This window comes from Hoplias malabaricus, chromosome 16 (assembly GCF_029633855.1).
Source record: "Hoplias malabaricus isolate fHopMal1 chromosome 16, fHopMal1.hap1, whole genome shotgun sequence".
Lineage (NCBI taxonomy): Eukaryota > Metazoa > Chordata > Actinopteri > Characiformes > Erythrinidae > Hoplias > Hoplias malabaricus.
In genome coordinates, this window is record NC_089815.1 from 24,747,225 (window position 1) to 24,764,358 (window position 17,134).

General features: G+C 42.2%; 2 protein-coding genes across 2 annotated transcripts; both read right to left on the reverse strand.

Annotated features, from left to right (window-relative positions):
- Window positions 1-3,595: 3,595 nt before the first annotated feature.
- Window positions 3,596-8,977, reverse strand: si:ch211-262i1.4 (solute carrier family 46 member 2). The gene is made up of 6 exons (XM_066646895.1): window positions 8,951-8,977; window positions 8,034-8,567; window positions 6,677-7,159; window positions 5,921-6,004; window positions 4,580-4,736; window positions 3,596-3,703 (listed from the first exon to the last, which is right to left on the reverse strand). Exons 2-6 carry the CDS (start codon window positions 8,509-8,511, stop codon window positions 3,658-3,660), a joined length of 1,248 nt encoding a protein of 415 aa, XP_066502992.1. The 5' UTR covers window positions 8,512-8,567; window positions 8,951-8,977; the 3' UTR covers window positions 3,596-3,657.
- Window positions 8,978-9,349: 372 nt separating this feature from the next.
- misp (mitotic spindle positioning) lies at window positions 9,350-16,979 on the reverse strand. The gene is made up of 5 exons (XM_066648052.1): window positions 16,867-16,979; window positions 12,977-15,242; window positions 11,793-12,016; window positions 11,610-11,648; window positions 9,350-11,533 (listed from the first exon to the last, which is right to left on the reverse strand). The coding sequence occupies exons 2-5, from the start codon at window positions 15,105-15,107 to the stop codon at window positions 11,441-11,443; spliced, it is 2,487 nt and encodes an 828-aa protein (XP_066504149.1). The 5' UTR covers window positions 15,108-15,242; window positions 16,867-16,979; the 3' UTR covers window positions 9,350-11,440.
- Between the last annotated feature and the right edge of the window lie 155 nt (window positions 16,980-17,134).

Consider the following 17,134-nt stretch of genomic DNA (forward strand, 5'->3'; position numbering starts at 1 on the left):
GTAGAAGGGTCTGGTCAGGTTTTACTGGGGAACTACCTCCCTTTTTATTTGATGAATCAATACAATTTCCCTAATTGGCCATTAATGGTCCAGAATTACTGGGTGCAAGGCGGGAACACACCCTGGAGGGGCCGCCAGCCCTTCTCAGAGTGACACACATTCACATCTTTAGACACTTTTATGTCACCAATCCACTTACCAACATGTGCTTTTAGACAGTGGGAGGAAACCCACACAGACAAGGGGAAAACACATCAAACAGACTTGAACCCACAACCCCAGGCCGCTGGAGCTTTATGACAGTGATACTACCTGCTGCACCATCATGCAGCTTCTTTTTAGAAGCTCAAGTTTACAAAATTGTAACACAGTTTTTCTTAAAGCAGAAAGAACAATATGGTGGTTTTACTGACTGATGTAAATTAATGTAAGTCTCCATTCAGTCTTTACATGATCATTACAGGTTTTAAAATCATAAATGCTTTATTTAAACACTAATGACAAACAACACAAGATGCTAATCTGATCTGGATGAAGTAGCTACAAAAGACAAATGAATGAATAAATAAATGAAAATACAAATTATTGTTCAGTCTTTGAAAAGGGGGATGATTCCCACCCATAGATACACTCTTGATCTATACAATAAAATTATCAGACATCGCACTTTTGTACTTTGTTGATATAGCTGTATTTGCTGTATGATGCTATGCTACATTCTGTTAAAACCTAAAAAACTCCAATATAACTGTCTTCTACATTATTCATTCATTATCTGTAACTGCGGGTCCAGAGCCTACCAGGAATCATTGGCGGGAATACACCCTGGAGGGGGTGCCAGTCCTTCACAGGGCAACACACACACTCACACATTCACACCTACGGACACTTTTGAGTCGCCAATCCACCTACCAACGTGTGTTTTTGGACGGTGGGAGGAAACCAGAGACAGACAGTCACCCGGAGGAAATCCACGCAGACACAGGGAGAACACACCACACTCCTCACAGACAGTCACCCGGAGGAAACCCACGCAGACGCGGGGAGAACACACCACACTCCTCACAGACAGTCACCCGGAGGAAACCCACGCAGACACAGGGAGAACACACCAAACTCCTCACAGACAGTCACCCGGAGCGGGACTCGAACCCACAACCTCCAGGTCCCTGGAGCTGTGTGACTGCGACACTATCTGCTGCACCACCGTGCCGCCCTTTTTCTATATTAAGGGCACTTAATGTATTAACACTACATGTGTTAATTTGATTAATAATTAGAATAATGAAAGTAATGTGAGAAAAAGGTTATATATGGAAACAATTTAATCATGCAGGTTGATGTTATTATTAAGAGCTACTACGGTAATATGCTTGGAAAATAATGTATATGTTATGTATATATCTGAATAACTTGCCAACAAAATATACATTCAGTATTTTAATCTATGCATTTTTACATATATATGATTGTTGTATATTTGCAGATGTTAGACATTTGACTTTCTGACGTCTGCTGAATGTGGAACACGTGTCAGAAATATAAATGGACCACAGCAACAAGTTTGGCTACCAGTGTGAAATGGACATGACTACAAGTGATCATGTCAGCCAAGGGCGTAGATTTGCGCTTGCCATTGGTAGGGACCTATGGATCTTTGTTGTGCAGTTAATTTCCAAATCATGTCATTCACAGATATAGAGGATTATATTATACATTTTCAATAACATTATTATGATGGACTCATTTCATTAGCTTTCACTTGACTTTAAGTGACTTACACGTTTCTTTGGAAAATAGCTCATGTCCACCTTCTTCTTTTTTGCTGCCATCCACACTTGATTTTGACACCCGTGTGTTACCCACGATGCACCTGAGTCTTGCAGAGTAAGTCTCGCGTTCATTCCGCTGTTAACAAACAAACGTAGCTACAGAGACTCAGTGACAGTGACAATGCAATAATCACTGGATATTGGTGGGGACACGTCACCTCTGTCTATGCTTATACTACGCCCTTGATTTCAGCCCTTCCTGATGCTATATTATAAGAAGGCAAAACATGAATAGGAAGGGCAAGTGAAAGAGGCCTCACAGGCCATCCATTGGGAGAGTTTTAGTCCTAGGGGATGTGCACTTGACAACAAAGCCTAGAACTGAACTTTACACATGTCACGAATACACATGTCTTTATGGATCAAGTGGTCATTTAAAAATCTGGGATAAATCAATTGTACTTGAGCAGGTTAGTCTGAACTCTAGCCCTGAACCTTCGGATGCATCAAACAAACCAGCCAAGGATTAGTGAACTGGCTGGCAGACCTTGACTCTGAAACTGTCAGAGCTGCCACCTCTGTAGACCAGCAGAATGAAAACGTTCTGAAACTTGAGTGGTCAAGCTTAGAACACAACAAAACCACCTCCATTAGGAAAGATCCCGCACTCTCTGACACAGTCATTTTTTTCTCAGACCACCTTGCAACACTCCAGAGGCAGATTCTCATGAGAACATTTCTGACTGCTGCTCTGCTGCCCTCTTCTGCCGAAGGACAGTCACCGTCACTGTATTTCCTGTTACTGCTCAGTCATCCTTTATCCTGCTCAGGGTCATATATATATTTCCTCAATTACAGACAATAGTTCATCTCTTGCTGATTAGAATCTCCACAGAGCAGGTATGATTTGGGTGGTGGGTCATTCTCAGTGCTGCAGTCACACTGAGGTGGTGGTGTTAGTGTTTGTTGCGCTGATATGAGTGGATCAGACACGTCAGTGCTGCTGGAGTTTTTAAAACCCTCATTGTCACTGCTGTCAGTCAAGTGCGTGCTGTGACCAGTGATGATGAGCATGACAAACAGAAACTACAGCTACAAAAGAGTAACAGATAAGACTTCTACAACTCTAGCAGCACTGCTGTGTCTGATCCACACATACTATTACCTTCAATAATGAAACTTTACCAAACATTTTAACGTGTAATACTTTTCATATTTTCCTGCAATTTTATTTTAATTGTATTTGTCATTCATTCATTCATTATCTGTAAGCTCTTATCCAGTTCAGGGTCGCGGTGGGTCCGGAGCCCACCCAGAATCATTGGGCGCAAGGCAGGAACACACCCTGGAGGGGGCGCCAGTCCTTCACAGAGCATACTTGTATTTGTTCTATACAATTAATAATTATTGATAAAAACATACTGAATTAACTTAAGATTGGTGACTCAAAAGTGTCCGTAGGTGTGAGAGTGTGAGTGTGTGTTGCCCTGTGAAGGACTGGCGCCCCCTCCAGGGTGTATTCCTGCCTTGCGCCCAATGATTCCAGGTAGGCTCTGGACCCACCGCGACCCTGAACTGGATAAGCGCTTACAGATAATGGATGGATGGATGAATTAACTTAAATACAATAGTGGAATACAGAAATTAAAACAAGCCAACAGCATGATCATTTGTCGTGTTTGAAATATAGCTTGAAAGATTTATTTAAAAAGTGGATTCTCTGTTGCATATTTTAAAAATAAGTTCTAAACAACTGTAACAGTCCTGTAACATCTTCAGATTGATGTTTGAATACATATATTATGGGATTTTTACACCCCAGTGTGCTCTGTTTGTCTCTCCTCTGGTGTCAGAGCAGGTTTGGTCTGTGTAGTACACAACACTCTCATATGGTGGGATACTCTTCCCTCCTCTGCCTGTAATTCAGGTATCTGAAAAAAAACAAAAACACAAAGGGAATGTAATTAGTGGCCCATATATGGTGTGAAAGCTGATATTGCAGTGATAGTGTAATGGAAATACCACAGTTCTCTGTAATCATGAAGAAAGTGTCCCTGTTTGCTGCTTGAATTTAATTGAAATTTGTCTTTATTAATTTTCCTTATGTTCAGTATTCTCTAGTTTACCCTGTCTTGTGTATTGTGGGTGTCTGTTGCTTTAAATATTGTCCCTGTACGATGCTATGTGACTAATAACCATAGTCAGGGATTTCAGAAAAAAACCCACTGAAATACTGTATATTCTTCACCTAACAACTGGTATTCAACAGAATTAAAGCAGTACTTTACAGAGCAGCAAGGTGGCGCAATAGGCAGCGCTGCTGTCACATACAGCTCCAGGGTCCTGCAGTTATGGGTTTGAACTGTGCTCATGTGCAGAAGCTCTAAATATAGATATAGTTTGTTAGACTTCCTTTATCCCTGGTCAGAGATGGCAGTTTTTAAACATAGGGTAAACATACGTCATAATTTCATTCATTTACACTGATACTGTCCTTGTGCATTTGAAAGCTGTTAATACACAGTGGGCTCAGTTCTCACAATGACTATAGAATCTCTCAACGTCTGAAATCCAGCTTCTTTTATTACTGCTTCCCATCACCATCATTATTGAATTCATCATTCCTAGAGTTCATGTAAGGGCTCTGATTCAGAGTGTATTTGCTGGCAGCAGTGGCAGGGGAAACCACAGCAACCACAGCTTTATGACTGAACAGTTAGAACAGGCTTATCAGTAAAAGCAGAGCTGGATTCAAGCCTCTTAAGAGAGAGTTTTCCGGTCAGCAGTGTATAGGAGAAGACACTTACAGGACTGGGATGACACTGAGGTAGCTGATGGCACAGGACAGGAGGAAGCACAGGCCACTGTCGGAGTTCAGAGTGAGAGGGTAAACGGAGGTGAAGAACACTGTCGAGAGGACCTCTGTCACAGTGAGCGCCAACTGAAGCCGTCCAAAAATACGGCCTAATAAACACAGACAGAGCAGAGTGACCTCACACCTTCTGCTTCTCATCTGTTGATGGAAGCCTTTCAGAACTTGTCCTGAAAAGATTTCATCCAGCAAGAATGAAAACACAAAGCAGAAGTGGAGAAACCGCATTTTGGTTTTGGGATTCTAATGAATTCAGGCCCATCTTCGAAGAAATGTGTCCCAAGCAGTGACTAGGAATGTTTCAATTTTGATTTCTTTAATGTAATATTTTGTATTTATGTTTGACAGTATATATATATATATATATTTAAAGGTGACAAAAAATGTGAATCATTGCATTGTTCTTTAAATATTCATTCATTCATTCATTCATTATCTGTAAGCCTTATCCGGTTCAGGGTCGCGGTGGGTCCAGAGCCTACCTGGAATCATTGGGCGCAAGGTGGAAATACACCCTGGAGGGGGCGCCAGTCCTTCACAGGGCAACACACATTCACTCACACACTCACACCTACAGACACTTTTGAGTTGCCAATCCACCTAGCAACGTGTGTTTTTAGTCTGTGGGAGGAAACCGGAGCACCCGGAGGAAACCCACGCAGACACAGGGAGAACACACCACACTCCTCACAGACAGTCACCTGGAGGAAACCCATGCAGACACAGGGAGAACACACCACACTGCTCACAGACAGTCACCCGGATGAAACCCACACAGACACAGGGAGAACACACCACACTCCTCACAGACAGTCACCCGGAGGAAACCCACACAGACACAGGGAGAACACACCACACTCCTCACAGACAGTCACCCGGAGGAAACCCACACAGACACAGGGAGAACACACCACACTCCTCACAGACAGTCACCCGGAGGAAACCCACACAGACACAGGGAGAACACACCATACTCCTCAAAGACAGTCACCAGGAGCGGGAATCAAGCCCTCCTTTAAATATTTAAATATTTACATCCTTACTACTGTGTTATACTATTTTTAAAATCCATGAAGAATATAAAGCCACTGGAGGGAAAATAATACATAAACAATATTAATTATTCATATTTGGGGTCACATGAAGTATGCTTTTCATGATCAGTAAAAGTTTACTTGTTACAAAACATAGATAATAGTTATTTCATCTAAATATAGACACACGGGTTTTCCCACTTGTCAGAATTATCCTGCTTCTTATTTGACATCTCAGTTACCGTACTGCTGTGCGTCCAGAACCTTGGAGAGCATGGCCCGCAGCGTCGGCATGGGAACACAGGCAAACATCATTATTCCTCGAGCTGGGGGTTGAGAAACATGTTCATACAAAAGGTTACACAAGCGCTGAGAGTTTGATCGCAATGGCTTTGATTTCAACACAGTTGTCACTTCTATTTATTTCATGAGATGATACGTGGTTTTGAAAGAACAGATGCTGTTGCTCATTGGAGTGATGTCCTTTATTGTATTGTCATTATGGGATCCTGCTCATTATCTGGCAAGGCTCTCAACTGGGTTCTGGCCAAAAGAGCCCAAGCATTACACCACGTTCAACAACAAAACAACAAAACCAGTTTATCTAGTTCAGGGCCACGGTGGGTCCGGAGTCTACCCAGAATCAGTGGGGACAAGGCGAGAACACAGCCTGGAGGGGGCACTAGTCCTTCACAGGTGATTAATTGAATATTCAATAATGAAGGCGTGGGTGACTAGGTGCAATTTTTAAGGCATTAGGGTTTCATTACATTTTTGGAAATACCTTCTAAATATGTCTTTGTGACAAAAGAGGATAAAAGGATTTTACCAATGACTGCAGGGAACTGTAAAGAATACATTTTCAGTGGCGTAACTGAACTTTAAGCTTGGGTCCATAGTGTATCCACTACATTTATTTAGCTATTTAAATGCACTGAAATGAATTGTGGAACCTTGTGTTTCAATGACAGTATTAACTGCCCCATAGTGTCACTTACCCATGAAGTAAACCCAGCTCTTAGCTGTAAATGCCATGATGGCCATCCCAGTGCAATTGGAGATGATGCCAAGAAGAGAGAGAGCTGAATCCCCCATTCCCCTGGACAGCACCAGGACCCCCAAGAAACTGGTGAGGTACATGGCATCAGTGGCTGCTCTGCCGTACCCCGCCCACACCGAGTCCCAGCTCAAAGGAGGCTTCAGCACGTACAGTGTCAGAACATTCTCTGCCCCAATCATGCCCAGCATGAACAGCACCATGGCCAACATCAGCAGACGGACTGCCAGCCTGTCGGTCCTCTCTGTTCTCCCAGCCCGGGACAGCAGCGGCTCTTCTTCATTGTTGTTTTGCCCCGAGCTGGACAGGAGAAAGGTGGAATAAAGGAGTGACACCACATCAAATGAAATGGCCAAACCGAGCAAGACCACCCCTCTCTGGCCGAGCTGGTACACATATCCAGACAGAAGACCTGCCAGCACCCCTGCAATTAAAGATGCAAAATGTAGGTCATCAGTATTGTGATATATTGATAGTTTCCTGAGTGTAGCATGGGAATTGTGCATTTTTTGAACAGCTGGATGTTACTTACATGATTAGAAATAAAGGCCAATTAGAGAACACAGGTCAATTAGGTCAACTGAACAAAGACTAATAGAACAGGACGCATTGAAACACACAAGAGCCACGATGCCCAATGCAAAGGGTTATAAAAGAGCCTTAAAAATATGTTCTATGGAAAGCCTATTAATTTCCCTTTTAAATGGTGCCACATTTATACAGAACAAGCATTTGTGGGATGAGAAGTAGAGCTGTGTATGTGGGTTGCACCTATGACAAATTTGCCAAATCTTCTCTGTCAATGCCAAACAGCTTCTTCTGCCATTGACTCGTTTGGTGTGTGGTTGACTGGATGATTGAAGTTTAAAGAAACAAGACGTATTGGCAATTTAACAATTTATTCATTTAAAACAGGAGCCTCAGTAGCGTGTGGAAGAACCATACACAGCCACAACAGCCTGGCATCCCCTCCTCACGCTGGTCACCAGCCGGGTCACACACTGCTGTGGGATGGCATCCCATTTTTCAACCAGCATTTATCGCAAGTCAGCCAACGTGGTTGTGTTGGTCACTCTGGCACAAACAGCACGCCCAAGCTGACAGGGTGAGGAAACTATCTTCTTGTGGTGTTGTCTTTTTGCAGCCTGTCTTTGACATCCCCCGTTATATGTTAATTAGAAATGTGGCATCATTTAAAAAGGAAATTAACAGGGTTTCCAACGGTATAAGATTTGCCAAGCATTGTTGAAAATGGCTCATAGTATAATGCTGTTATTGTTGTCATAGTCGCCCCTTACCTGCAATCCCATAACAGAGATCCACGATGTTCAGCTTCAGAGTGCGGTGCTTCTGTTTGGAGCTGAGAGCTGCTAAAGCCACCACACCAGCCCAGTAGGCTGGAGACCCCCCACAGAGCCCAAACACCACAGAGCCCAGGAAGAGAAACTCCACAGGTAATCTCACAAACTGGAAAACTAGCAAGAAACACATGCCGAAGACTGAGCCCAGCTGAGAGGCCACTAGAAACACTTTAGGTCCCCTGCGGTCCACTATGCGGCCCAGCAGGATGTTGGATAACATGGCTGCTACCGCAGAGACGATGGAGTGAATGAGGAAGAAGCGAGAGGATGCAGCTTGGGCCTGGTCAGCCTGGCCATCTGCTTTTTCCAGCGATCTATTGTATACAGTCAGCGTAAGTGACATTTCAAAAAAGGAGGTGCCAAACTTATGGATGACCACCACTGGCTCCACTAAAGTCAAAAGTCTCTCCATCATATCATCCAGGACCACTGTGTTTGATTCCTTTGACCTTTAATGCACTTTACAAAGACCTGTAATACAGGAAAAATGGATAGTGACTATACTGCATTTATCAAGATTGTGTCCCAATGTCTAGTGAGCTGCCGTACGTAGGCAGCTGTGTAGTTGAGCATGGCATTTTAATCAAACGCAAACTTGAGTCCCGCAAAGTTTTTCCAGCTAACATTATTTAACTACAATTATTTAAGGCCAAGATAAACGTTACACCAGTCATCAAAGTGTTTTCAGTTTATTTTATGAAATAATCCTGAATCATATAAAAAATGCAATCCAGCTGAATAATAGTGAAATTTGAGATTCCATTCATCACATTATTGAGAGTCTGTATCTATATGTATTCAATTAAAAAGCCATGTCTGGGAAATTGGTTTATGAATGTGATCAGTGTACATACCCCACAGCTCTCTGCATCGTCCTCTCAACAGTCTCCGGAGACGACAAAATGACTATTAAACCATCATATGCCAAAAGCACCTAAATACACAGGAAACCCTCCCCTAACCCGGGTTCTACAGAGATAGCAGCGTAAAGTTTGGCAAAAGGAAGAAAAGGGAAGGTGTGGTAGTGAAGTGAAATTGTAAGAGAGGGAAGTAAGGGAATACCCTCTGCATCTGCAGTGCATGCAGAATTAAATCTGTATTGGACAGGAGCCAGCATTATGACAGGCAATTGCCTGTAAATCAAGCCTGTGTAAACCATTCAGATTCACAACACTTACAGACAATGAGCTCCCCAACCTTGTAATAACCATTCGAGCCAAAAACTGTGGGTTTAAAACTGTTTATTTCCATTTCAACTGATCAACCTTTAATCTTAAAAAGAAATATCACTTAAGGTTACAAATATGTTTTAATACAGATTATGTATTTTACACTATGTTCACAAACCTTTGGCCACACAAGCCATTTTGTATTGTTGTTTTAGGGTACAAATATAGCTTTTAGTACACTGTTGAACTTTCAAAACATTTCAATATAACTTTCAATATACACCTTCCCCACTGCTTTTTCTACATCAGGTTTCTCCAGTGAGCACTCTGCAGACTTAATCTGGACTGCAAGTATTAATAATAATAATAATAATAATAGAACAGTAAAAAAACAGTAGGCAACTGACTGCTAAGCTAGCTTTGTTTAGCATTTGTAAGTGGTGCTTTTAGCAAAAACATAGCTAGGGATAAAATATATATATATATATATATATACTGTATATATATATATTAAAGTTAATATCGAAAACAGAAAATTCAGTTGTGTTTGGACCATGAATTTTGGTTTACTGTACTGGATCTGACCAACGCTATGCTAACTTGTTTTCTAAATTGTAGCCATGTGCTAGGTGGCTAAAACATGAAAAAAACTCGTCATAGCTTCTTCAGAGAGACCTTCCCTGCAAACACCGTGGAGGACTTCCTGTCTACTGTGTTCTCCCACCAAGGAAGTTAATCTCATGTTACTCTGTAAACATGTCTTGTTATACGACGGATATAGAACGGCTTTCTGTATTCATGAGGATTTTTTTGACAGAAGAGCTTTTTGGGAACAGCTGTTTTATTGGCTCTGGCCAAAGCAAATGATCTGATCCCAAAATTGCTGGACATGAGCAAATTTGTGTCTGTTGTTACTGATGGCACTCTCTCTGTGGTTGGACAATACAAGGGCCTGGTGTGTAGGTTAGCTGCTAAACACATTACACTGAGCTCCAAACGATATGGAAAAAGACAACATGTATATATTGATGAATCTTGTCAACCCAATTAAAAGGTGTCATGTTCAACCTACCACTGTCACTTTTCTCATTGAATGATGAGTAAAATCAAACAACCGCAGCTTATTCACTTATCACAGAGGTATAAGCCCTACTCCATTCAAAACTACACTGGCTCCTACTTGTGGTCAGCATGGAAAGTGCATGTGCTCATTTCCATTACTATATATATATTACTTCAGATTTTAAATGACCAGTACAGTACTGGCCACAGAGACATAGATGCTTGTTTCCCTGTGGATTTCAATAATAAACTCCCTTTATCATAGCAAAGATTCCTAATTGAGTTCCTTAGCCGAACTTAACTGGGTGCTGTTGGACGGCACATTATTGAAACAAATGTTCCTGGGTCTTCTGAGCGATTCAGCTGACAATCCATCAAGCTGCAGATTGTTTTAGAGCCTGTGTTGTGTACAGTCCTTTTTTTAATCCAATTTCATTTTTGGAATTTTAGCTTAATGTCATGGTAGTTAGTGCCTTACAGTCAGTGCTGTTTCTTTAAGTGCTTTCTGGGATTTCAAGTTCCTTGTTTAAAATACATCACTTTGGATCATGAAGCAAGTTTACAAGATCAAATATGAATTACTGCTAAATTTTATCTCATATAAAAACAAGCTCAAAATTACAGCAGAATAAAAGACATACTTTGAGAAACTCTGCAAGACCTGGACTTTAACAAGGCACCTGCTGGAGAGACTTACATTTCTTTAGTATTTTAGGTCTCGTAGTTCACACAACCTCTTCAAACTGGAGTATTTCACCTCTTGGACAATGTTTGGCAGAGACACAGCAACTGAGGGCAGTTATGTCTGTGAGAGAGCACCAAAACTTCTAGAAGAAAAAGCTTGCCAGAGGAATACACTGCTCTAGAAGCAGCAGACGTACTCCTCACACCTACACCCAACACTCACGTCATAAAATGGTGGCTATCCCTAAATGTGTTATGATGCACAGTGCCATTTGTTCTGAAGCTTCTGATCATCTGTGTTACCTCTCTGATTGAGTGTCTTCATAGGGTGTTGTCTGTGTGGCATTTAAAGCAAGCCTGTCCAGTTAATCAGGTCTGGAGACAGCTGGTGTGTTGGCATTAGCACTAGCATCATATATTTCCACTCTCTCAGCAGTTGTTGTCTTCATTGGCATAAACACCGGCCTCCCAGCGCAGAGCTCTCGAGCTTTTGTGGCGTGTCACACGAGTCGCTTCCACGACCTGCAACAAAACAACAATCATCAGGAAAAAGTAGCTTGATCCAGAGGTGTTAGATATGAATGAGCACACTTCTTACTTCATTGTTGATGTCATCAATCGGCTGTATCCCAGCATACTAAAGAGCAAGATAATTAAAGTTAGAATAAACAACTGCAGATCCATTTGTGTTTCATAGAATAGATTTGCTTAAAAAACAAGTGATGGAAGTAAGAATGCAGTGAAAGGTGCAATTGCAATGTTGCCAAAGTCGTCCACTCACAGCGCTCTCCTCAAGCTTCTGTCTGACACGTCTTTCCTCAAAGTCCTCCAGCAGAGTCTCGGTCAGGCCTTTCTGGGCAGGGGTTGTGGGGGTGGAGGAGGCCTCAGGCTGTGGATTTGCGAGGACAGTGGGGGTTGCCTTTGGAAAAGCTGGAGAGGAGGGTTTTGTGCCACCCCAAGGCTGGGCTGTCATAATAGACACAGAAGGAAGTCTGGAACTAGGGCCTGTGGAGAAGAAATGAAAGTACTTGTCTACACACTGTTCAAAAGGGAAAGACATTGGTGTGTGTGTGTGTGTGTGTGTAATTTGTTTTTACATTGCCACTGGCATTCAAATAATGCAAAAAATTATTCTAACATCCGTTGAAAAATCTGCATTGATTGTCAAAGTTACTTCTAAATGCATTTTCATTTTCCTGATATCAATAATTAACCACTCTTCAGCACTATATTAGCACCCTTTCGACTTGCATGCTCAAAGTTCATAAGCTAATTGAGTAAGCTATTTCATCTCATCCTTAGTTGCTGACATCTATAAACAAGTACCACAAAGGTTAATCAGTTACGCGTTCAGTGAGAGACACATAAAGAGCCGGCATTTAGAGAAATGGGGACATTATTCTGGAAGCTACATGTTCAAGGACAGGGGGCACAACTCCAGTTCTAGGAGAATGTGCATCTGACAGCAAAATAATCTGTGTTTGTTAGCATTTGTTGATGTTGCAAAAGTCCTGGCAGCACACCAAAAAGTCCTCATTGGTTAGTTGCTCTCAGTCGTTGTACCTGATATTGCTTTCAATTTGAATAATGCCAAACTGTAACCTGCTAGCAGCTAATAAATAATCCCACTTCCTGTATAGATGGTTCTACCGCGTAATATGTTACAAATTATTTACACTTTATATATTTCAAAGTCTGTCTGTTTTGGAATACGCTGTACTCCAAATTCATCTAAAAAATATAATCAGGAAAGTTTTGCTTTAGCATTTGCAAAGTTTATTGTGTCTAGCGTGTTATATATTACTTCTAAATTCTCTAGGTTTAACTGAACAAAGGTTATTTAGCAAAATCTTACTACTCTACTTCATTTCAATTTAAAATATGGGAACACAAATACACAAATGTCATGATAGCAATAAGCAAATTAACTTGCATTGCAAAGGTCAGCAGACTAATTTATAATACCTGGTAATGATACGCGGGCAGGGGCGATATCTCCACTCCAGGAATGTGAAAGGTTATAACTGGTCTTTGTAGATTTGTCTGGAAGCACAGCGTCCACCTCCACCAAGTTCTCCTGAGAACTGTTTAATAAAGACCGGTCATTGTTGTTTGAGATGGCTTCTGAAGTTGTGGGCTCTGAGGTGGCATTATCTTGGTCTGCTCTCAAAGACAAGCTGCTGGTTTCTCGTTGCTCTTGAAGCTCCTGTTCTCGTCTGAGGTCTTCCTCTATTTCCTTGCGGATTATATCAGACGTACTTAACATTCGAGACCACTCGCCTGAGCTCTCCCAGTGAGCTCTTCTTGCTACTGTGGCCTTGCTGCCTATCACAGGTTCTGGCGGAGAAGATGGGGAATTTATAGGGGAAAACATTCTCCCGAACTCTTTTACTTTATAGGGTGGCGTCCAAAGTGTTTGATTTGCTACATTTGCATCATTGTCGTTCGCTCCCTCCAAAGTGTAGAAAGTTGTTCTGACTGTTCTGTCCAGAAATTCCACGGTGGGACCTTTTTGGATCATAGCTTCATTGTGGTGTCGGTGGGGACAGCAAGGTGAGAGGATCTCTTGAGAGTCAGGTTCATGCCTCTTTTCTTCAGCTTTGGCATCCTCTGTAATCCGTGTGTTTTCCACATTAACAGATCTAACAGGCACCTCATCTGACTGTGACCCAAATGTTCTCCTCTTTTCACCTACATCCCCTGGAGTCCTTCTGTCAGAAAGTGGGCTATGATTGACTTTGTCCATCTCTCGTTGAATAAGAAAACTAACTCTGTTGGTCTCTTTGGCTTTGATAGGCTTGATCTGTGGCAATGGCTGGGAGAGAATAGGTTTAGTCTTAATCTCAACCATTTCTGAGGAATCTGCACGAAAAATTCCCCGTGATCGCCGCAGGTCCTCCTCCCGTTCCCTGGCTACTCGGATCTCCTTTTCAATGGGTGTTTCACTCATACTGGCCATTGATGGACTCAGCATCTCTGAAGGCTCAAAAAACACACTGTCCTCATTTGTGTGGTTTTCACTGTGTCTAGCAAGTGCTGAATCGAGATCATCTACTGAGCTACTTTGTATCCTTTCTTCTGGATCCTCATGGATGGTCACTGTCCCTTTCGTCTCCTCTTCTAGCTTCCAAGGAAACTGATACTGGCTTACCCCATCTTCAAGGTTCTTATTTTTGCTAACATCTTTTGTGGAAAGGAAAGCTTCTGCCGGCAAAGATCTTGCTCGTAGCTTTGAAATTTTTGGTGTTTGCTGAGGGCTATAACGGAAGGGGTTGTCCTGCGAGCGCTCCATCAATTGGAATTGCTTGCGTGCAGCATTGAAATCAATCTGCTGGTTATCAATAGCACCAGGTTCTGCCTCTGTCTGGGGACTTTTTGTGATCACAGGGCTATAGCACAGACTAAATCCCTCAATTAGACGATTGGGTGATTTGCTAAGATCAAGGTTCTCCAAGGCACTCCACTGCTCTTTCAAGGCAGGCTTCTTTTTGGGTGCCTGACTCCGGATGATTTCAGTCCGGTCTGGTACATCCTCCTCTTCTTTGTTGTCCTCTGCTAAGACATCCTCCATCAGGTAGCAAGAATCCCCATTACTCTCCTGGAACAGCTTCTCAGGTCTTCGTTCCTCTACGTACGTCTGCAGCTTGAAACTGTTCTTCTCCTTCAGGGTGGACAGTTTGGCCTGTCTTTCAGGTGATACCATATAGGCCTCGTTGCTCTCCGCCTCTGGGCTTGTTGGGTCTTCCACAAAGGAATAGAAACCCGCATGGGAGTCTGTGCTACTGGGAGTGCCAGGGCTGCTGGGATCACTCGGTTGCCAGTCCTCAGAGACACTGCCTTCCTCAGACACAGCCACTTGTCTAGCATGAACCACCACGTCCCGTACATGCTCGCCGTTGGGGGCTGATACAGTGACCGAGGAGTGGACACGTGCCACTGAGATCTTATCAAAGCTGAATGTGGGTGAATCTGCATCCCGACCATAACTCTCAGGAGACAGAGTCTCACCTCCAGGGCTCAGCATGGCCCTCAGGTCATACTTCTCCAGCCTAGGCGTCAGAGGCTTCATGACCCATCGTTTAGGAGTGCTGCCCATGTTTCTGAATGAATGGTGATCTTCGGCAGGTGCGGAGACAGGCGATGCAGCAGGATGACCTGAGAAGCTCAGAGTTCGCCCTTCACCAGGTTTGTCTGCATCTCGAAGACGGCTTGATGCAAATGTTGTTTGTCTCTGTGAAATAAAGAGACATTTAAAACAGTTTAATGGAAATCACGTCTGTTGAATATGTTCACTTCTGTTACTCATTACTATCTCCCACTGTAAATTACAGTTTAAGAAACATTTTTGGCATTCAATCTTTCCTATTTCACATGGTACAGTATGCAGCACTGTGGTGCAGCAGGTAGTGCTGTAGTCACACAGCTCCAGGGACCTGGAGGTTGTGGGTTCGATTCCCGCTCCGGGTGACTGTCTGTGAGGAGTTGGTGTGTTGTCCGTGTGGGTTTCCTCCTGTTGCTCCGGTTTCCTCCCACAGTCCAAAAACACACATTGGTAAGTGGATTGGCGACTCAAAAGTGTCAGTGAATGTGTGTGTGTGTCCTTTTATGTCATAATAACTTTACTATGAAAGTTTTACAGATTTCACCATCATTAATAATCCTTTACAACTGTGTTCTTTATTCTGGACATTAAACCTCTACATTTCATAGCATCCAGCTTATTATTTTAAACTGTGAAGTTGTACAAGACTAAGATCAGAATAAATGTTTATACAAATCAAACATCAATGAAAACAGCTACAATTTTCAGTGCCTAAGATTCAGAGATGAAAATGATACCATACACAGTATGTTTATGGCTAAGGAGGTAATCCAGTTTTAGAGATGGAGCACATGACTCAAGATGAAGGTGGCGTGAGAAATAGAGGAGAGCAGCCTCTCCCTTTTCAATCATTTACAATTTAAGCTTCTATTATCTCTGAAGAATGTAACCAGTGCTTTTTAAACAATAAAAGATTTCCCCCTGAGGTGTTTACAGTGGGATTACAACATAATGCTGAATGACTGGAGGTTTAACACCACCTCATTTAAGGCGTCCATGTGTGGAAAAAAAGGGGAAAAAGAATGAAGAGAATTCAGATTTTATCATATTTCAGGTGGAATATTAAATATTACACAAATTACACATTGTTGTATGAGAAAGTTGCCCGATCACATATTGCCTGATATTCAAGGCTGAAGAAACATGAAACATGAAAAGATAAGTGCACATAATGTACACAGAGCACACCTCGGCACATTCTAATGCTGATATTTGAAAGTGAATATATTATGAAGGCCACCACCCCCTCCACCACCACCACCCTCAATTAATAAAGGACAAAGAAATGATGCACTACATTTGCCAGAAAAGTGTTATATTCCATTTTGTTTCACGTAGAGTATGTGCTCCTTTTACTTGAATTACACATTTTAAAGAGGTTAATGTAGTAAAGGGTATAGCTCTCTTTTGGACCATAAGTTCTATATAGAACCATTTGAAAGGTGAAATGATTCTTAAAATTGATGTAAATTAAGTTGCATATTGTTTTATACACTTCAGCAAAGTGCTCTTATACTGAAACTGATACTATTCCACCTTCTATTTTTAATGCTTCTAAATAGAACCATTGACTTTACTAAAAGACCTTAAAGGACCCTCTTTTTGAAGAGTGTATATATTGCATTCTTTGTGTTGCACATGGTAAATTCTGTTCCTCAATGTAATTCAGTCACAGAAGACAGGACACAAAATATAAAACAACAGTCAATTAATCCTCTAATTCCATAATAACTGGATTTGAAATCTCACTTACCTCCTGACAGCGCTAAGATGTCAGAGCATTGGATACAATACCCAGGTGATATGAGCTATGACTGTTTCAGAGTTAAAACTACTTGCAGTAACTGCTCTGAATGTAGTTACGGCACATTTGATAAGCCACTCCGCTCCTGTGCTTGTTGTTGAGAAGTTTTGCAGTGAGAGGGTGGCCGTGCGTGACACAGGGCACTGTCCGCTCCTGATAAACCTGCAGTGATGAGGTTTCTTGGAACCTTCCCTCTTCTCCCTGCTGATTGGCTGAG